The sequence below is a fragment of the Solea senegalensis genome, linkage group LG3 (assembly GCF_019176455.1).
Source record: "Solea senegalensis isolate Sse05_10M linkage group LG3, IFAPA_SoseM_1, whole genome shotgun sequence".
NCBI lineage: Eukaryota > Metazoa > Chordata > Actinopteri > Pleuronectiformes > Soleidae > Solea > Solea senegalensis.
Genome location: NC_058023.1, coordinates 6,239,815 through 6,262,525, shown reverse-complemented (window position 1 = coordinate 6,262,525; position 22,711 = coordinate 6,239,815). Strand labels below are relative to the sequence as shown.

Here is a 22,711-nt window from a genome sequence, read left to right as displayed (position 1 = left end):
CGATGGTAAATTTGATCCGACCTCTGGTGCTGCTAACTGGGCAGGCAGCAGGATCTGTCTCCTTCAAAATGAAGGAGACAGTGACAGAGCCGATGAATAATCCAGTCAATCAAATATTAAAGTGTGAATTTAAGTTTAAGTTTAGTGATTTACAAAGTGATACTAAGACAGTATACACCAAGGTGGTTTAAAATAAATAATATCATCTCGATTTTCTGGTTAATCCCTGAACCTCCCACAATACAAGAATGGATAGTAAATTATATATGTTATGAAGGAGATTACTTTCTCTCTCCGCCTCAAAAAAACAGTATTTATGAAGTTACTGACCAAAACAGGTCAAATATGTAAAACCTGTAGTGGTGTCAAACAAATGATAATGTAATGCCTTGACCTCCTGCTATTTTATTGATTTCATATTTATTGATTATTTTTATTTCCTTAATCTCTCCTGGACATACTTAAAATATTACTTCTTGTTCTAACTGGAACATTGTTATTAATTTATAATTTTTGTTTAATTATTGTTATAATTATTTACAAAATGATTTCCATACTTTTCCATACTGCTACCTAATTACCACAAGGTGGCAGTAGCAGCTTTATGTTAAAATATGACAGATTTTTGCCACTTAAACATAACAGCTTAAAGGTATGTTATCTTAAGAATATGTTTATCACTTTATCTCACTGTCAGACAGTACTTTTTGGCAGGAAACTGAAGTTTTTGTCACTTAGAGAAGCTGCTCACTCCCCCACACCATAGTCCACAGAGAAAATCAGTCATTTTGTCTCACAGAATGTTGAATGTTGCTGCATGTGGATTAAAAACTCTACATGAAGCTACATTATTTGAATAATATTGCCATTTTATAATCAATTCAACATGTATACTTCGAGTGACGCACAGAAATGTGTGCGTATCTCCGGCTGGACTCCTGCTGAGCCACTTCCTTCCTTTCCCCGTGTCTCCCGGAAACAGTGTTGCTATAGTAATTGTATCTAAGTGAACAGCCATGGCAACCGCAGAGATGCTTCTGATGACACAATCTCAGCTGCTGGTTTCTCTGCTGGAGATCAAACGTGCCTGATGCTGTCTGGAGAGAGTGAAGGGAAGAGAAAGAAGAAGACGGGAAAAACAGGAGAAACCAACAGACAATGGTAGAGGAAGGAGGGAGGAGAGGAAAGGTTGCAGGTACAAGTCCCTCATGTCTCATAATTACCTATCAGGGGTGAAATGTACTTTGCGAGTAGAGCAGCTCATGGGTTTTTTTTTGGCTTAGCATCAGACGTAGTGGTAAAGCTCTTTCACATGGGCTGTTTGATTAGAGTAAGAACAAAGTGTGGGAATTCTCTTTCATGGAACAGTGAGGTAACATGAAAGCTGTCCTTGCGTCAGAGTTTGGGTCAAAAATGATCATAGTTTTACGGTAAAAACATTGAATAATCCTTATGGATGTTTATATTTTATATCGTAGCTTAAAAGAATAGGTCAACTTTATGTTTGGGACAATAAAGTGAGCACCAAATCTCATAGAGAAAATCAACTATTTTAGAGCAACAGCACTAAGTTGTTGATCCACCGCTGCCTCCATTTATAAGTTGTGTGTTATTTGGGGAAATAGTTTGTTCAGATTTATCTAAATGACACAACGTCACAAACTGAAGCAGTGATTTCACAGCAGCTCCTGTGTTTCCATGAGCTAAAAATGTAGGTTTTCACCCAAGTGTCCCGTTAGAAATGTCTGTCTAAGAGTGAGAAAAGGAAAAAACATATACTTAAGATATCACAGATTTAGGCAGGCATTCATTTTATTAATTGAGCCTTTTATTAGGTTGCAATAGCTGTGTTTACTCTTCAAGAAATGCATTTATTTCACTCATGATATTATGAAATAGTAATTTGTGATGCCAAAACACTGTGTCTTTATAAATTAAGTCATTTTAGTTTGTCTTAGAGCTACTTTGAGGTTTAAATCAGAATTTTACTATTATCGCAGTAATATCGCAGGATAATTGTGACATGGAATTTCCACAATATCTAATTTTTATACCTTTGCCAATTAACTGAACATCCATGTGTTGCTACACTCGTCAAAATTAAAAGTCACATCTGCTCAAAGCTCTCGGGTTTGAATGGAAAGAAATCAGTTTATCTAAATGCTAAATAGAAACAATCGCAGGTGTTGCTGCTGCCGTGAAGAGCCGGGTAAATGAGGGAACCCTCCTCTCTCCTGTCTCCAAGGAAACCCCTCACCTGGGTGTCTGTCTGTTGTCAAGACAACGGGGGCAAATTGGGAAACAGTGGAGAGGAAAATACCGACGGAGACGAGGGGGCCCCCGAGAAGGGACTGATGTGGAGACGTGCTGTCAGCTGAGACCGTCACGGTTCGCGGCTTCGCTGGCTTTAAAAAAATGTACGGGCTAAATATGAATGAGCAGCTGTGTCGCCGTGCATTATGTATGAATATGAACTTGGCTCCAAGAAAATGTGGTTAAATGTACCAAATATTACATTCATGGTTCACTCTTTACAAGACTACACAAGAACGACACCATCAGACTAATCTAGGTTACATTGTACGACTCATCGTTCGCTACGCTCCGTATACTGTGCTCGTTTATCTTGTCCCATCATTAGCAAACGCCCCGCCCACTTTCACCCATGTAAACAACTTCAGGGACGGCCAATGTTGGCCCACTTCTACAGAGCTGAAGAGCCAAAGAGGGAAGAATAAGAAAAAAGAATAGAAGAAAAGATCTTTATGTGTAAATTTACTGTACTAACACTTTACTGTATGACATCAGGTTATTCTTCTACCAATCAAAAGGGTCAGTCAAATAATAATAATAACAACAATTTTTTTGCAATAAACAATATTTGTGACGCTATTTCACAGAGTTTCAAAATAAAAGCGTTTGTGTTGATATGGAATGGTACACAGTTCACAATAAAAAGGTAACTATAATGTAAAATGAATCTATTCATTTAAAAAAAAACATACAGAAATAACTCAGTATAACGTGAAATTAAGTGGCGGCTCGCATGACATCGATTGGAGGGCAGCATGTAGGCCGCGGGCCACGAGCTTGAGACCTCTGCTCTAGGTTTTAGTGTTACATTTTGACAAAATTCAGTAGGAAATTGAAAATGTCCAGTGTTCACCCACTCAAACCCTCACTCTCTGTGATTTTCCTGCTAACGTGGGCTGGTTATAGTGCCGACATTTTCAGGAAATTTGACTAGGGATCCGAGGGAAAAATTCCAGAGCGTCCCTTCTGGAAAATTACAGGAACTTGCCCAGACTAAATTCAAAGTAGATGGACTCCAGACAGATTCTTCAAATATGCTATATGTGTGAACGGCAGACAATATCCAGACCCAGGTCTACGGAGTTCATATCTAAAAACGGCTCTGGTGAGAGTTGTCGCTCTTTCCGTAGCTTCACCTTTGCAGTGTTTTTTTTTCATCACTTTGTAGCTGAAGGTGTACACAAACTATAACCACAGAGTGTTTTCTAACTTATTGTGCTGCTCCACTGACAAAAAAAGAAATATCATGTACATTTAATTTAAAGTATGTGAATATTTAAACAAAAAAAACAGAACACCAGTCACCGGAAGCCTGACAAAGTTCTGCTCTTCAACTTTATGTCGTTATTCAGTTGGTGAGTGGCGCCCTCTTGTGGATGCATACAACATCACATGGCCACACTCACTTTGACACTAATAAGAATTTAAAGGGGCATTAAAGATTTATTCTACGTGAAATGTGAATAATAAATGATGAGTATAAAGCTGAGGAAGGAGGCGGAGCTTTCATACAGTAACAGTTTCACTTTGTTATGTCCTCTCCTCTCCTGGCCTTCTCCACACCTATTCTGTCTATTCCTGGCCGCAGCTCACACAAACACACACACACGCTCACATGCACGCTCACATGCACGCTCACACACACACACACACACACACACACACACACACACACACAGTGACAGACATATACTAACTGTGAGAAAAATAACGCAGATCACAGTCTGTCTTGAAATGAAAACCAAAAAAAAATTATTCAACAGACCCAGTATTAATAAGCTTAAAGGACATGAAATACAAAAGCTGTTATTATATAAGGATTAGCAAAAGGAGACAATAAAATATAAAATTAAAGCTTCAGTGTATAAAACAAGATGTTAGGGCCGGGTCTATTAGTCACACTCGTGCCACAAAGCACCAAAAATGTGCTTTTTAAAAGTAAGCTATAAAAAAATAATATATATTATTATATATTCTATTTTCATTGAACTGATTCTCATTGACCTCATCAAATACTAATACATTTGTAGAGCTTTTAACCCTTCAAATGCTAGATTTTGTCATGTTGCCACCATGTTTTTAGATGACAAAAACAGAAAATATGAATTATTTTCAATATACTACATTATTACAGCATGGGTTGAGTCAATGATTAGCAGCAACACTTGTGACAGTGCCCTCAAGTGGAAATAGCATTTTTTTTTCCTCCATATGCCAAATATAACCAAAATGACTACATCTTGTGGCGAGTACCAACAATTATCACTGCCAGGGACACCCGTATAATAATAGAATGAATGCATTATGCTTTAATGGAAATGAGAAAAATTGCAGTTCGAATGGGTTTTAATGGGACATTTTTTGCGCTTAACGGTATGAGTGTAAGACTTGTTTGCACACGGTGTATTTTAGCCTTACTGTAGGAGCTGGACTGGAAATACAACATGATGTCCTATGCATGGAACACAGCCAAAATTATCAAACAAAACGAAGAATGAAAAGCCCGTAAAATGCGTACAACAGTCTCTTGGGGCTTTGAAAAGCCCCTGTTGATGCCACAAGAAGCTTGGCAGAAAAAAAAGCTCAGGTTTTAAATAAATTGCCACTACATGGAATCATGTGAAGCACTTTGGTTGTGTCCAAATCCAGTTTTTCCTAATTCAAATCAGGGCTACTTGGCATTATACTACTACCATGTGAGTTTAACTTTATTGACTGCAATGTGTTATTGTATTGAACATTGTAGCTATTATACAACTTCATCCTGTCACAATTGGGTCTAAAACGGAGGTGAATGATTTACGAGAAGCACCAGACTGAAAGCATGAATGAAGCTATTGAGAAATCCACCATGTATTCCTGTTAAACACACAGTTATATCAGTACGAAAATAACCTGAATGGCTGAGTTGAGGAACCAAAGAGTGTAATGTGTGAGCAGCGCCCCCTGCTGTTGTCAAATCAGCATCACATCAAGTTAAAAAAAAACAAACGGTGTAACAGCGTGATGGCTCTCTGAGGGCAACTTCATCAAAAATGCATACATCTGCTTAACAGCTTTACACAAGAGGAGGAAAACATGCTGACTCATTCACTCAGCTGTGTGTGTGTGTGTGTGCGCTAATGCACATGTATAATCACAACTCATTGATTTTATGGGATTTTTTATTTTTCAAAAGACAGGAAGCCCCCAGTCACTACACGACTGATTTTCATTACAAATCAACAGCGTCTACATCTCGGCGAGGAAAGATGAAGATCTTTCATGATTCCACTTGACATCACGCCGTTAATCAAGTGGGAAGTGAAATTTTGATGCAGATGCGTTCGCGGTGACTCCACAAAACGTAGGAACACAGTCAAAGAGCCTGAAGCTAAGACGTGTGAACTGAATCATCACGGAGTGATTTTCTGTTTCAGCAGCTTTGACCAGTGAAGCTTCTCTGTGCTGTGTGTGTTTGCCTCCTGGTTAACAGCTGCATTAAAGTGTCTACAGCTTGATAGTGTGTGTGTGTGTGTGTGTTTCGGCCGGAAAAACCTCTTTCACACTCAAATTTGCGGCTATGCCCCGTGAACCAGCTTCACTTGACATCTCATTTGAGATTGGAAAAATGAGAGAGGGTGGAGTCACCTCCCACTTCCAAGAAGTGTGGCCAACAGACCCAGAGGATAAACCTACAACCAATGGGAAGAATGATCCTGATGACGCGTGTAGAGCAAAGGATGCTTCTTGTAGTTTTCTATGAGCGATGGCTATCTACAGGGTTCCCACAGGTCCGTGAAATCCTTGGAAGTTTGTAGAAAATAGCCCTAAAATAACATGTGCCCCAATAAGTTAAGGTGATATTTAAGTAAATGTCTCCCTTGTTTGTGACGAGGCCACCTACTGTTTGATGTACCTGTCATCCAAGGTTTGGGAACACTGTATCTACTTGTATCAGCTGCTCTTCAGTGGCCACTATGGTGGATGTATACAAAAGCTGCTAGACGTCACTTCTCTGGCGTTAAGCCCCGCCTCTTGCGCTCCGGAAGGGAAACGCACGTTTGTCATTGGTCACAAACTCAACTCCGAATGGCACATACATAATCATGAGCATCAGATAGTTTCTGAACAAATGAAACTTGTGCCCTAATTAAAAAAGAAGTTTTAAAAATATACATGTAAATAAATAAAAATAAACCTCTGTTGCCATAGCAAGTGGATGAATTAAGCAAAACAGGGTGATTAAATGCATGTGTGTGCAATAAATACAGTTTTATTGATGCCTATAAATGACATTAAAGTAAATATACTGTACGTTACTATGGCGACTAAATGAGCAGAGGATGTATGTTGTCTTAATACAAAGCTCACGCAGATGCCTAAAAACCCTCCTCCGCTCACACCATCACTACAGTGGCATCAATACACAGGTCAAAGGTCGTGTGCTTTCTTTCTCTCCTCTGTCTCTTTGGGCTTTTGCTTCCCTGACGTGATAGATGGGCTCCTGCTGCAGAGAGTTCACACACTACGCACACAGACTGTGTGTGTGGAAACAAAACGTTATTTAGTGAAAGTGAGGGGGGAGAAAAGCTCCTTTAAAAAGTTTTCGCTCACGTTAAATGGCTGTGAGTTGTCCCTCACATCCTTCCTCGAAATGTCAAATAAAAAAAAAAACTAAGTTAAAGTTGCAGCTTTGATGCTAAATAGACTCCACTTGGCAGATCATTTATTTCTTGTGCTGAAAGGGGGGGGGAACACAATAGGAGGATCAGACTTCTTTTTAATTGCCAGCCTTTTGATCCAAGGTTTTGTCGAACTGTGGTGAGATCTAAGCAAATGCGTAGTAAAAGCCAACAGCTTAATTCTAAACATTTCCTTCCTGGACTCATAAAATATGCTTTTGTTGACTTAAAAGCTAATTAATATTCCAGAAGAGGAAGAATGTTTATGAGGCCACCATGGTCTTGATATTGGTAAATGTCCACTTGTACATAACATATTTCTGTACGTGTTTTTTGTCGTTTTCCGTCCATAAATACGTTTTAAACCCACTGGCCACGCTTTTTTTGGCCATTCTGCCCAGCCCTAAACTCCATGCGGACATTTGTGCCAAATTTGAAATCACATTCACAGAAAACAGCAACCTTGACCTTTGACCACTAAAATCTAGGACAGCTACAAGAAAACAACAGGACAAGGACAGTACCCAGACAGTTTCCAGTGTCACTGCCTCACATATGAGAGAAGACATAACACAGCAAGGACACTTTGAAATCCAAGCATCTAGGACAGAAGCTTTTCAGGTCCTGTGGCTTTGACAACTGCAGTGCTTGCCCCTGTTTGGCAGATAAAGAAATCCAAATATGTCTTAAAATGTCACTGACGACTAAATGCTGACTAAACAACTGAAGAAATGTGTGATGATTAGATTTAAACCTCCTCTATAGTTCAAGGTCTTTACTGTGTGTAAGCTACATTATGCTATATTATTCCATTTAAATACAATTATAATCAATAACCCATGTCAAGGAGATAAAACTCATTTCTAGGGGATCTTTATAGAAACATTACTAGATGATTTGTGATGTGGTTTCCTTGACTGTTCTCCCAGTCTGCCAAGTCTGGCGCTTTAATGACTTCCTTCAAAATGTACCACAGTGGCAACATTTAACCAGCGACTCCGCCGCCATCATCATCATCATTATTTCCATAATCATGGCCATGGAAAAGTCACACAGTATCTTCCTCTATGAGAAAACTACCACAGCAGCAAAGCTCAAAGAATGAGTGGAATCAGCTGTACGTGCTGTTCATAAATAGACCCCAAAAAATAAAAACAGCACGGAAGTGTTAAAGCTTTTTGTCTTAACTATTTATTTGGTTTGAATCATTTTTCGGTTTAATCCAGATAAGCACTGCTGACTCAATACCATAATTTTACAGATGAATATTGGTCTATACCATTTACATCCTCAATCATTTTTCATAATCATTTAATCTGTTGATTATTTTCTTCATAATTGATTTGTGTTTGATCCAAAAACATGTCAGAAAATGTCCCCAAACCAAAGATCATTGAGGAGCAAACCTGAATGTACTCACATTGTTAGACAAACTTGGTTCATTAAAAAAATAATAATAATAAATTGATAAATATATCATCAAAAAAGTTGATAATTACCTTATTAGTTTGCTATTTATGTTAAAAAAAATACTTTAAAACCTGATAACACATCAACCCAGCAGGAAACAGCTAGGACACTAAGCTAGTTAGCTATCTAACATTGCTAGCTTACTAATTTACATTTATTTTCAGATTTGGGCACAAAAACAACTTGGACATTAATTAATTTGTTTTCAAAAGATGTCACTGTCTATTATAGGGGGTGGAGTGGCTCAGTGGTTAAGACCCTACCTTGTGTACCAAAGACATCATGGTCGCAAGTTCGATTCCACCCCTGGCTAATTGTACTTGGTTCCATTGTAAGTCGCTTTGGATAAAAGCGTCTGCTAAATGACATGTAATGTAATGTAATATTATCATCCTAGTTTCCAGCCACAACAGACAGAGGTTTAAAGTTAAAATCATATTGAAAACAACTATAATAAGCAACTAGCTAACTTTGCAGGCTAACTAGATAACGTTGCTTGAAAAACTGACTCATGTTAGCGTTTCTTTTTTTAAGAGCAATTGCGACATATCTCTTTTACAAAAATGACTCATGGCTGTTTTTGCTCATCCACCATTTGTTCCATATGGGCACAAAAATAACTTGGACAATAATTTATTTGTTTTCAAATAATGTCACTGTCTATTATCGTCCTAGTTTCCAGCCTCAGCGGGCAGCAGTTTAATGTTAAAATCTTATTAAAAGCAAGTACTGTATAGTAAGCAACTAGCTAATTTGCAAGCTGACTGACGTTGCTTTAAAAACTGACTCATGTTAACAGTTCTTTTCTAAGTGCAATGCCTTTTAAAATTGCAACATATCTCTTTTACAAAAATGACTCACGGCTGTTTTTGCTCATCTATTTGTTCCAGATTTGGGCACAAAAATAACTTGGTTATATAATACTTTCAGTTGATTTCACTTGTTTTGCTTTTTGTTCATTGTCAGGGTTAAAAGGAATCCAAAGCTAATTTTCTCCAAAAGAAAACACAGGAAACTCAGCCTGCAGCACAGCTCTGAGTGTGTGTTAGAGCTGCATGAGAACAGACTGAAGTACCTAAAGCTCCATCTCCCCATGCACAGCATCACACCCAAACAGAGCTGGGAGCCTCTTTTAGCCGATACTCAGTAAGGTCACCAAAGGTCGGACAGAGACACGGCTGCAATTGGAACACCAACAAGAATACAGATAACGTGCTCTGTCGTACACACACATACACCGAATACAAATCAATACACTCTCACAGAGTGCAAACAGACTGGACCAAACTTATCACATCCATAGAGACAGAAGCGAAGCTAATCAACAGATTTGTCACAATATCCACATTTAAAACATAGTCACCGCATAATTTCTCACTGTTTTCATCCCCGGCAGAAATGTCAGAAATGTTTTCTGGAGCAGCCACATTCAGGATTGTGAACGCAGGCTTAGCATGATATAAATAAACTCAGACACACATTTTCCAATCAGGCCAAGATCAGTGGTGTGGCATGCAAATACCATGTAATGGAATCAATCCTGTCTAGATCCACATGATTCCCCTTTGGTGTTGAACGCAATGTGTCCCAGTAACACATTCCTGCCCGTTTAGGCTCTGCTGCCTCGGATAGTTGCTGCATTAATTTAAAGCCCTAAAGGAAGACGGTACGAGGTGATATTTACAGCAGGATAGTGCAGGAATATGCTTTGTAGGAGGCTCACATCAAAGTTTCTCTAATTTTATACACACATTCATAGTTGTGCTGCTGACAAATGAAATCTCAATGATGAGACCAAAACACCTAAGGCAGGGGGTCTCAAAGTCAAGGCCTGCGGCCCTACATTTATTTTAAAATTATAATCAAAACTGGTCCAAACTGACCAACAGTAAAGAGCATTTTTATAAAAAGTAATAATAATAATAATAATACATTGGGTTATATTTATCGCATTATTAAATTCCCCATTTAATTATATATAAGCTTGTATACTGTTTTAATTAGAACTGTCAACATGTTGTTTTGATTCTATTTTTATTTCTGTAGGTTTCTGTTATTGACAGATTCATTTTGCATCATAAATATGTTTTTGTACTATAAATATATATATCAAAATGAACACTTTTACATTGAAATGGTGTGCAATATTATCCTAAATATGATTATTTTCAACATCATGATGGATTAACATGATATAATTTTAATTTTTAATAATAATGTTTTTCCCCAAACTATTGGACTATTTTCACAAAATCCTACACAGATTCATGTTGCCAACATATAAGTTATTTAAACTCTTGATGTATGACAAGGTTTTCATAATCTGTGTGTTTGCATGAAGTAATGCTTCATGCAAACACATTCTAAAATAAATAGTTTGAGTTAGACTACTGTGTATGTATAATCTTGGAGCATGGGAAACATCTCTATTATTGATATTATCAATCTGCCTGAGCACATATTTAATTTCTCCCGGTCCAGCGGTGGTTAAGTCAGATTTAGATTCATTTTTTGCCGGGACCTCAGACGTGAGGGCCATACTAAAATGGAGCATTAATGTTGCCGTGAGACAGAGGTGCAGGTGCTGATATATGACAGAGCTGAGGTCAACACTGGCTCGTGAGACTAAAAGACCAAAGAAGAAGAAATGATGAATGATTAAAGGCAAGTCTTACAGTTAACTATGTCAAGAGAGTGCTGTTGATATAAATAGCCTTCATAGAAGAACGAAGATGATGATGTAACCAGAGGACGTTTTTGATTAGGTTTGTGACAGGGCCTGGAATTAAAGCTGCAGTGCGTAACATTTAGTGATTTTTTTTTTAATTTTTTTTTCCGTTGTGATTCATGTTATTATTTCTGCCTCTGTTTGGTCTTTGTGAGCAGAAATTATGTAACAGTATTTGTTTGCTTCATTTAAAAAACAGGGTCTGTCAAGAAATACTATCAGCACTGACTGAGGGAGTGAGGACTCGAATTACTAAACGACCACGTTTCTCACTTCACTATCATAATGTTGACATAAAACAATTCACTTCCTGTGAGCAGGAAAGGAATATTTCGATGCAAGAGACAGTGGTTTGAATGTAACATACATTACACTACGCTACACTACAGCTTTAACACCAAACTGCTCGACCTGGTTTGTGAAACACAAAAATGTGTACATTTATTTCATTGGGGAAGGAATTGAGGGTTTTTTAAGTTTTACACACGGCATACATTAGAAGTTCCCAGGGGACACAAATTATTAAGTGCAACCTGGACCTTGTATTAATAGCTTTGGCAACGATAATCTTCATTCTAGTCATCTGTTTTATACCAAAGAGCCTCAAGAGAAACATGAGCAGATAGATGATGACAACAAACTCCCTCCAACGTTGTGCTGTAAACATCATAACTATTTACAGAACCACTTTTATGCTCAACTGGGACAAACTCACTGCTCCAGGTCTTGGCTACGATGTCCTGACTTCAGTCCAAAATCAAGAGAGGCAACTCCCAAGTCAAGGTTAAATCTTAATCTCAGTGTTTCACAACATAAACAAGTCTTTATAATGAGCCTGTGCATCTACGGTGTCATCATCTGCAGGCACGGAGTCCTGTTTCATCTCAGGGTCAGCAAAGGTCTCAGGAAAAGGACACTCTTCAAACAGTATGGAAGATCAGAGAAATGTCAGACGCTAAAGTGAAACTTTGGTTTCTAGCTTTCTTAGAAGTGAACATTTTACAAAGCTATTTAATTTAATATCATAACGAGTTTTTATGCTCAACCACAAAATGCCAGAATCAGGAGTGGACAGAAGCGGTGACCAAAATTTGGACATGTCATCCAGCAATCTGTCTCTCCAGGCAATGATCCAAGCTCAAGACCAAATCCCAGGATCAGCGCTGGAACGATCACTTATTACAAGACAAATAACACAAATTCAAGGTCAGTCATTATGACGGATGTGCAAAAAAGAAAATAGTCTGCATAAAAGTTACTCATGTCACACAGTCAATGCTTTGACAAGAAATAAGGGCAAAAACACGAGACAGAAATGTCAGACAGGAGTCACACAGGTAGGGGAGCATGGTACATGACACACACACACGTGGGAATCACACACTACGCTCTCTGTTACATGAGCGAGATAAACGGATTAGAGCCCCCTGCTATAGTATTGTCGAGTGGCCAGATCACCCACATGGTACGTCTGTCACTTTGCGGAAGTCCAGTCGTGTCAAAATGAAATGAACAGACAAGATTCCAAAATTATAAAGACCATTTTTGAGTTTGGTTATCTTAACTCAAGCAGTAAGTCCAGCAGCCAACAGTTAACTATTAAGGATCACTATGACCTGAATGAATGAGAACCTTCTCAGACAGATTAGGGCCATTAACTTCTCAGGAAAAAACTGATGATATCAAATGGGAATTAGGTTCATGTTATCATATGGTGTGTTTATGATAAAAGTACATATTTCTTTGCGTTTCCATTAAGAAAAGTAACAAAATCATTCTATTCATGACTATTCAATATAGCCTTATTTCCAAGTTGGCTTAACAAGGAAACTGGAAGCCGATAGTCTATTTCTATATGCAGCATATACCAGTTTACATCAGTTTGACCAGAGTGCACCACAGGGCCCTAGACTCTGCAGGATCATGCAGGACCAGAGACAAGACGGACGCCTGAATTAATTAGACAAGACGTAACAAGCAGCAACAAGTACACACACACACACACACACACACAACAACAACTACACAACTGAGAAGGTGTTAAGAGAGGCGAGAATAAATGAGACTGGAGTAAAAGACAGGCCAGCGTAACAGAGCAAATCAGCAGAACATTGCTCAGGCCGTATTGAGTACATGTTGGTTTGGCACAACTTGCAAACACCACATCACTACATACATTTTCCCCCAGACATCTGCTCCGTCAGGTCACGTCAGACGCAGGCAACATGTTCTGAAGTACAGGAGTACAGTAGAGTCAGCGCTCCGTCAGCATGTAACCACAGAGGAACGAGGCTTAATGCTGCAAAACCACAGCGCCAATCAACAATCCATCTCCACCACTGACACGACCTGAGGACATGAGGCCGCTTCAAATCAGCTACACAGCACAAACACACCCATACAGTGAAGTCATTACACTGATATGAAGTTCAGGGTGGACACATTAAAAACAGTGAATGAAGAAAACAGTCAGTACAGGCCTGATAGATTTTCCCAAAAGACAATCTGACTCATCTACTTAACATCTGAAGCATTTGGCTTCCGCCCAATTGTTAATGATTGGAGAAGAATATCATACAACCAGATGCCTGCGGCTCAATCCCAGTCTGGTTTGGTGCTGCTAAAATGCTAAAATAATTCCTGCGCCAGTGGTTTCAGGAGCTGGACGAGCCAAGACTGAGACGTTTTATCAAATGAAGCCTCAGTGGACAGAATAGTGCCCTCCACCCTTCCAGGCTGTTTTGTTTCATTTAACCATGAGTGCTCACAAAGTTTGACACATACAGTCACATAATGTGGTGTAATGGAGGAAAAAAAATTTCTGTCCATCCAAGGGGAATGCTGGTGCAGCCTCACCCAGATCCAGTCACTCTCTCCTGGGTAACAGCTCACGTTTCACCCCCTCAGCTGACGTCATGATGGAAATGCATTAAAACTGTGAAATACAGAGTCATACTCACAAACTATCTAAAAGCCTGAAAGACAACAATCTGGTTGAGAGGAAATCAAAGTCCCCAAAAATATCAGTCGCTTTCTCACCACACCCCACACCCCCCCGTAATAATTTGCATACAGTCCCTTGCATTTTGAGAATGAGCCACAGGACTTGGTTGTTGAGTCAGCTGCTCCTATTTCTCAAATACTTCTACTCGTGAAATGCATGAAATCCTCACAGAAATTATTTTAAGCGTTCACCGCGCAAATATTTCCAGCCTTTCAAGCCAAGTGATATTTCCTGCACTCACTGGCATACGTCCACACACAACTACCAAGCACAGCCAGCAGGCATGTCTGAAAAGAATCAGCTCGTGACATTAGAAAGAACCTGAGGAAACCGACCGACTTGACTCGTCACTGTGCTTATGCAGCATCCTGAAGACAAGTCCCACATCAGTGCTATTGATCTACTGCGTGTTGGACGACACGTGTTCCAACCCACTGAGTCCTGGGCCATTACAACCTTCACTTCAAGGCCAATGGAACGTCAATCCAGCCCCCTCCACTGACAGCTCGAAGGCAGAGGGAAGCATGAATGAGATGGGACGGTGAGTAGATATGATGTAGGAGGCATAAAAATGATACACTTCAATGTCATGTCCAGTGTGAGCGATGGTGAAATCACTACCACATTAATGAATCATCATGTTATATAAAATAACTGCAGTGCTAGCGTCTCCAGACGTCATTAAATCCATAGCAACTGGACGGAGTCTTCTTGAAGATGTTTCACCTCTAATCCAAAACTCAAAATTGCTGCTGATTCAATGACTTTTGAATGAATGGGAATTTACAGAAATATCCTGAAGTTCTTGAGCTTCTTTGACAAATCTTCAGTGATGGACCTGGAATCACTGGCTGGTTCCTCGCTCAGGTGACCCAGACGAAGATGTTCAGTCCCTGACTTGTGCCTAAGTGGCATCCATGCGACCTTCCCTCCAGATCCACAGCCACCATGAGGCCAAATGAAAAGCCTCCAGCATGTTCTAACTACACTCTGTCACCAGCTCTACATATTTTGCTCATTAGCCACCTGTTTCTTGTGTGTCCCAGGCAACAGCATTTTGCTGTTTCCAATGCTAGAAGAATATCTGGGAGAAGTGACGTCAATGAAGCTGCCACCCTAGATGAACTCTGGGTGGTACCTTTTTCCGCAAATACCTTGAGATGCTTCAACACCGTCATGATGATGGTGTATGAAATTCCACCTCCCTCAGACAACACGTGCACTACATCTCAACAAAACGTGTGAGAAACTGGATAATTACAACCTTTATAAGATGCCGAAAAGGAAGAGTTTAAAAATAGTCACCCAATAGGCCATTATTACAGATATATTCAGACGCTTGGACTATAAATGTACCACATCTGCTAGGTTCTCATGTTATTTGCTCACTTTAGGTGAAGGTAGTTTTGAGCCCCCTCCTAAAATGTTTAGTACAGCACTAGGAACAATTACCACAAGTATTTGAGTTTGGTATTTAATGATATTTAACTTAAGATTGCCTTATATCAATTGCTTATTAGAGACCTAAGTGAACAAAAATTTGATGTGGCGTTCCCCAAGGATCCATTCTGGGGTCTCTTTAATTCAACAACTAAATGTTCCTGCTAGCTCTATCGTTATTTACTGAACTGTCCGTTATTGTTGTTATAGCTGTTCTTGCCGTTTGTGTTAGCATGACTAATATGCAGTTAGATAACATAAACCATTGATTTTAGCAGATAAAATGTGAAATATAAGTCTTACATGTCATCAATTAGATTTGGTTAACTGTGACTTTCAGTTTCCATGCATCCATCAGAGGTAGAAAATACTGTCTGAACTACATATAATTGTTCCTCTAACAACTAATGTTAAAACAATATACATAAATCTAAATATGTACATCCGAGATTTAGATACCGCTGATGCTGCACATCACGTCTGTATCTGCGGTTTCCTGGACTTGTGATTTCTGATGAAGGAAGTAGAGAGGACCGGTCACTTCCACTGACCTCTCAGACTGCTGTAGGCCACATGATAAGACCGCCTTAGTTTAGATACCGGTCTAAAAATAGAGCCTGTTTATCAGGTTAGAGAGTACACTGAATATGCTGGATAGTTGATTTACTTATCGAAATCAGAATCCACTATTGCAGACTGTAAACAGATAAAAAAAATACCCCTCTTTTAAAAGTTGCTAAGTCACTGCCAGATCAGAAATATATGGAAAAGCTAATAAAATCATGACGAGTAGAGTTGGAGAAGGTGCAACTGAAATGAGTGTAGGACAGTGATTACTAACATTTGCTAATGGTTTCAGTCAACTCATTTATCTTTATAATAGTTATTATATCCTCCACATCAAATCCATCAAAGCCCTATTATAACATGTCATAAACTTATTTACAGGCCAAAGTGATTGCATCAGAGCCTGAGTGGAGCTTCTGGGCCTGTTCTGTGTTACATGGTTTTTGGCTACAGTAAACATCTGTCTGCTACACTAGTATTAGATGATTTGCGACAAGTTGTTTTTTTTACAGTTACAGTTATCTGGATAACAATAATAATAATAAAAATGTGCCTTGGTCATAAAAGGGTTTGAGTAAGTGGTCGCAGCATGTACTGGAGAATAAATCACCACAGAACAATACACTATGTGATCGAAGAGATTAAAACAAAAACAAAAAAAAGATACTTCATTTTTATTTGATTACATAAAATATCAAGCAATTTGTCATCTCGGAATAATGACTAAAACATGTCTGTGTGCTCACAGTGACCTTTAAAACAAATCTAATCAATCCATCCTTATAAAAATTGACTGAAGAATTTATTGTGCAAGTTGAAGAGAAAGCATTCACTTATGATGGTTTCAAGTTGTCCTGAAAAAAAAAGGGACATTTGGCTGCCATTGACGCATAAAAACTTTATATTTATGATTCCTTGAAATTAAGTGGTGATTTATTGTGTTTAGAAAAGAAGTCTTCTGATTGTGGTTACAGTTTGACATTAGTCACGGGTTTCACGCGGCAATCACATCCGCTTTGTCGAGATTTATGTTGGTTTCCTTTTTTCTGTTAGAGACGAGTGATCAAGGCTCTGACGGATCCTTTTCACAAGGTTCCAAATGTCCAACTGGGGGTTTTGCGGATGGACAGCATCCAATGTCCACCTCCTTCGACACAGAACACAAAAGGTGGCTTTGTCCTGTGAAGACCGCCGACTGTCCCCGACACACACACACACACACACACACACACACACTGCCATTCACGCTCCCAAAACAAGAAGAGCCTCCAGTTTGTGCTTGATCCTATCAAAGTGGTCCACCGCTTTACACCTCACGTGTCCCTGCCCGTCCTCTCGAACTCAGCAGACACTCAAACACACACATATAAACAGTGGCTTTATGGACGACCCCAGCAGCAGGCATCCCACCAATGTGACACATGCCAGCCTCGAGTCTCTCTGAGCCCACAGCAGTGCAAATATGCTGTCAGCGCCTCCACTTTCACATCAGTGGAGAACAGGGGGACAAAAACGGGTCCACAACCTCAGATACAAGACCATCACGGACTATGGTTAAGGTTAAAATGCACTAGATCTACTGGAGGGATTATAATCTGCTGAGCTGTCAGAGTGATACATCACCCCAAGGACAAAGTTGCATATTACTACTTCAGAATAAGTTTACAGTTTACGTTTAAACTTTAGGGACAAACTTATTAAAGAGGATCTTGTGTAAAAATAGCAACATCTAAAGGCGGGATCGCAGATTGCAAGAAACATAGGATTCCTCAGCCGATCTGAGGATTATATTTGCTGTTTTATCTCATGTTAGACTGGAAACAAGTCTGAAAACTGCTCACTATCCTGCACCATAGAAAAAATTTGCATTTTTAGCTTGGATGGACACAGGAGCTGCTGCTCTATTGCTGCTACGTGTGGCGACTTTATGTCACTCAGGTAAATCTGAATGAAGAATTTCAAACGCCTAAATCACAAGATAACACGTTTGGACTCAGTGATGGATAAACAACTACTGTGTACTCTGATTTAAAATAGCTGATTTTCTCAATAGACTGTGGTTGTGGGGGGGAAAAAAAATCAGTTTCCAGTCATAAAAAAAGCTTCCTAACAGCGGGCTAAAATAATCCAAATCAGCATGATGGTGAAATTCTGTGTCAGTGTCGCAACAATCTTCAGATGACAAACATGCATTATGTTTGTTGGAAAACACCAAAAAATGATCAAATTACATTTCTTACATTTTCAAAAATGATCATTTGTACCAAACGCATCGCAACATCTGGCAAAACAATTGCAATGTGATTTCTGACCATTACTTGCAGCTCTACTATGTGTAGTCACAAGTATGTCATTGTAATAATGTAGATAAGTAGATAGATAGATAGACGCATGTGCTTCACTGGTCCCAAAATTGTGGAAAAACTGTTGTGTTTCAGCTTGAATATAAGAATATGAGAAAATATTAATTTAAACAGAATAACAAACACAATCGGAAGTTATGGCCTTTGCCACTAAAAAGATAAAGATTTAACCTTTAAGTTACCTTACATATAACACATCAGTGACATGTTCCAGTTGTTATGCGAGCGGTGGTTGCGTTGTCAACAGCTGATGTGTCCGCAGCCCAATCATGTAATGGGATTTGTGAGGATAAAGAGATGGAGATCAGTGAAAGAGACAGAGGCATAATGCTGACTAATGAGAGGAACAGAGCGAGTGAGAGATCAAAGCAGAGAAACGGCAGAATGTTTGAGGCGAGGAAGAGGAGTAGGAGGAGGAGGAGGAGGAGAGGATGTCTACATTACAGAGACATAATGAGTCAGCTGCGCGAGTGTGGTCTCGGCGTACGCACCGGCGACAGCCTCGTACGGACTCAACACCAGCATGACACTGCAAACCGAGCTGGGAGTACATCTGCCTGCAGACAGCTGTGCGGAGTGATACATGCTCCTCTGCTGCCAATAAAGCCCAATTATTCCACAGCACAGCGCGGCACACGGCCAGGACATGGACTGATTACTGAGTGATTCCACATAAGACCAGCATTTAGAATTCAGGCCCGAGTTGGAGATGATTTTCCTTCACTGTGTCGAATGAGAAGCAACTTAAAACTGTGGCGGAGAACTTGAGTCTAAACAATCTCCTGCTCCATTCAGACACACATGTACAACGATCCCATGTTCAATATCAAGCCCTTTTCTATATTGTACATACAAATGCATGTTTATTATTTATTACCTTTATATTGTGTCTTATCTTAAACAGTTCACACAGTGCCGATTTAGATCAGTTTCTCGTGTTTAGATCCAGTGTCGCTAATAAAGTGTGACAGCTACAAACGAGTAACCACCCAAAAACAGAAGTTTCAGAAGTGAATTCCACTGTTCGAGAGAAAACTCTTCACCAGATAACGCCACTGTATACACACAAATGCTCCTTCTAAATTCTCTTACATCTTTTCACCAATAAAAGTTGCACACTGCAGCTTTAAAACCGTAGAAAGTGTATATTGTCCGTTAGGATTGTCCTTAATACTGCTAAGAATAAAAAATAGTGAATAAATAATGTTTCTTTCACGTTTCAATGAGTTAAACCCACAAAGATCTCAAATTCAAATCCCCGTCGCCATCGACCCGTGACGATCACATGAACGTCCTTTAACTGATGGCTACAAAAGCCTTTTTCCCCTTCCCCTCTGTCTCACAGCCATGTCTCTCTGTCTCACTGTCTCGCTGCCAGCTTTGCCACACGCTGACTCCCATGTCGTCCTTCACTATGTGACCTTGGTTGAAGCAGGGAAGACAAGTGGCAGATGGCCTCTCCTACAGGAGCAGACCTGGTAGAAAACTACGCATTGGCTCCTCCTCCACCTCCATCACGACCTCCGGTTTGAGATGTTCCGCTTTCACGCCTGAACATCCGGCGAGCCGAAAATGAAGTCACAGAAATTAGCTCGACTCTGAGGTGAAACGGAGGACGGAAATGAACGTCACTATCATCGCAGAAGCAAACACGAGATAACTGTGAGCCAAAACAAGCATTTAACCATAACTGTTTAAACAGGAGAGGAGATCTGCACCTTTTACTGCCACCTAGGGGTCCATAACTCTCCACTTCTCATTTAGTCCATCATGCAAGACCAATACGGTCCATTAAATCAAGGGTATCATAAAAATAATGAAAACACAACTGTAATAGCGTATTCGATTTTTTTTGTTGCCGTGCAAAAGCAAATGCTGTGATGGTAGTCTTGAGACAGGGAAGCCAGACGTCACATGGGGAGGTGCGGAGCTTTGTCTGTTCTGAGTTTGTAAGATAAAAGCTTTAAATGTATTAATCCATTTATCACCAACACCTCTGTGACTTTTCCAACCAAAATATAGATTTCATAGCAATTTTAAGTTAATTTATGCAGATCTTATTAAAGATTTCTTATGTTCACTTTTAAGTTTGACAAAAACACATATCCTATCTCTGACTTTTCCAACCAAAATATAGATTCTATAACAATTTTAAGTGCATTTAAAAAGAATTAGCAAAATTGTGTGATAGTATCATGAATTGCAATTATTTTGATTTGTATAATTGTGACGCGCGTGACTCTTTAGATACTGAAAAGTGCCAAAAATCAAACTGCAGCTTCAACGAGTCAACTCATATCTTCATGTCTGGCTTGTGCAAAGTGTAGAAAACAAGCACTCAGCAACGCTGGCATCTACTCGTGAATTCCTGTCACTCGTGTCGACCACGTGCACACATTAGAACATCAGTGGCGCCGCACACTGCTGACACCAACACCACCGTACACCTGTTGTAAAAGCTGTAAACAACTTCCCTATGGAAACATGATGTAAACAAGAGGCCTTCTTCTACGCCGCAGACATGTTCCAACAGGAATAGCACAGGTGTTTGTGATTTACATTAGGGACGGCCCTGTGGACACTGAAGGCTGCATACTCCCTGAAACAGAGGAAGCTAAATGGAACTGGGCCATTATTAATCTGATCTAATTGACACCTGTGCCTTTACAATCTGTCAACATGGCTGCCATGTCATAATTCCTATATGTACATGTACTATCTTCACTGAAACACATGGTGGTTCTCCGACCAACGTGTGCACAAAACATAATAAAGCATTTGCTAGATCTGGGTGGGTCACACATAAAATGAGTGTGTTTACATCATTGCTGGCCCATGATGAACTGTAATGGATTAAGCAGCAAAGGCAACTTCTTGGTGCAGTGATTTGTGACACACTCAGGGGGAAACGCCTTCCTCCACCAGTCAGAACAGAACCTGCTGATTCTTCATGGGACAAACTGTGACCCAGCACTCCTACGTCACACCAAACTCCACTCAAATCATCATTCAGGGATCCTTTAATGAGACAGGGCATGACTCATTCATTTTCAGATGTCACTGTGCAAACTAAATTAACCTTGTGGCGCTTGTTTTGATAAAGTGTGAACTTTTATATTAGGTCATGCTGCTTATTCCTTTTCAATCACAATTTTGTGTGTAAAATGAAATTCAGGATTCTGAATTTATTTACAACTACGTGCTGGTTTCAGTGTTAAATAGATGCCGATTTAAAGGGCAGCATGTGCCGAGTCAAATCATGTGCAACATCATGCTAGTGCACGCAGGTGCCTCTGCATATGCCCCGTGTGACTGTTAAATTGACATGTTTTCAAAAGGGGATTCGGCGTGCCTGGATTACAAGGGGTCACAGACGTGTACCTGTTTGCCCGGTGTGTGGAATGAATGCCGAATTAAAGAAAAGTGTCTGCTGAGTCAGACAACAAATTACATCATACTCATGCATACACGCCCCTCTGCATGTGCCCGAATAACTTCTAAATGTATATATTTTCAAACGACACCCCGCGTGGGGAAAAGGGGGGACAGACGTGTACCTGTCTGGTTGTAGAGAGCTCCTCGTTGCCCGTGGGTGAAGGTGTCCCTCCCTCGATTGATGCTGGGGGAACCGGAGAAGAAGCCATGTTCCCGTCACTCAGTCACAAACAACTGTCCCTGGTGTCACTTTGCGCGGTGTCCTCCAACATTCAACCCCGCCGCCGCTGCCGCCACTGCCGCCGCTGCTGCTCCAGAGAGGACCGGTGACGGTTATGGTTTCCTGTCCGAGCACAGTGACTCTCTGTCCGGCTACACAGAGGAGCCACTGTGCCTCCCTGCTCCGGACGGTGCTAGTATGTTTGTAGTCCGATCGTCCAGTCCAAGCAGATGACGTTTCGCACGCGCTCTCTCTCCCCTCTCTCTCACTCACTCACTCTTTCGCGCGCACACACCCTCGCGCACAGTCACGCTCTGCTTCTCCACCTTCATCTCAGTGCAAAAAAGGGGGAGTTTTATTTTGAAGGGCATCTCTGCGTGAGTAGGTATTTTATTTACCAATGTTGTTGTGATTGAATTATGTTTATTATGGGCAACAAAAAAACATTAAAACCTCAATGTTTGAAATCCTTTATTCAGATTAAACTGAGTGACACAATCTAACCAG

At 40.0% G+C, this 22,711-nt stretch overlaps 1 protein-coding gene across 1 annotated transcript in view; it reads right to left on the bottom strand.

Moving 5' to 3' along the window:
* The window catches only part of ank2b (ankyrin 2b, neuronal), a 138,822-nt gene extending 116,409 nt beyond the window's left edge, over positions 1–22,413 (bottom strand). Inside the window, exon 1 of the mRNA XM_044021160.1 lies at positions 22,107–22,413. Within this exon, the coding sequence (XP_043877095.1) occupies positions 22,107–22,193 (87 nt within the window). The 5' untranslated portion in view covers positions 22,194–22,413. The remainder of the gene's footprint in view (positions 1–22,106) is intronic.
* Positions 22,414–22,711: the final 298 nt, after the last annotated feature.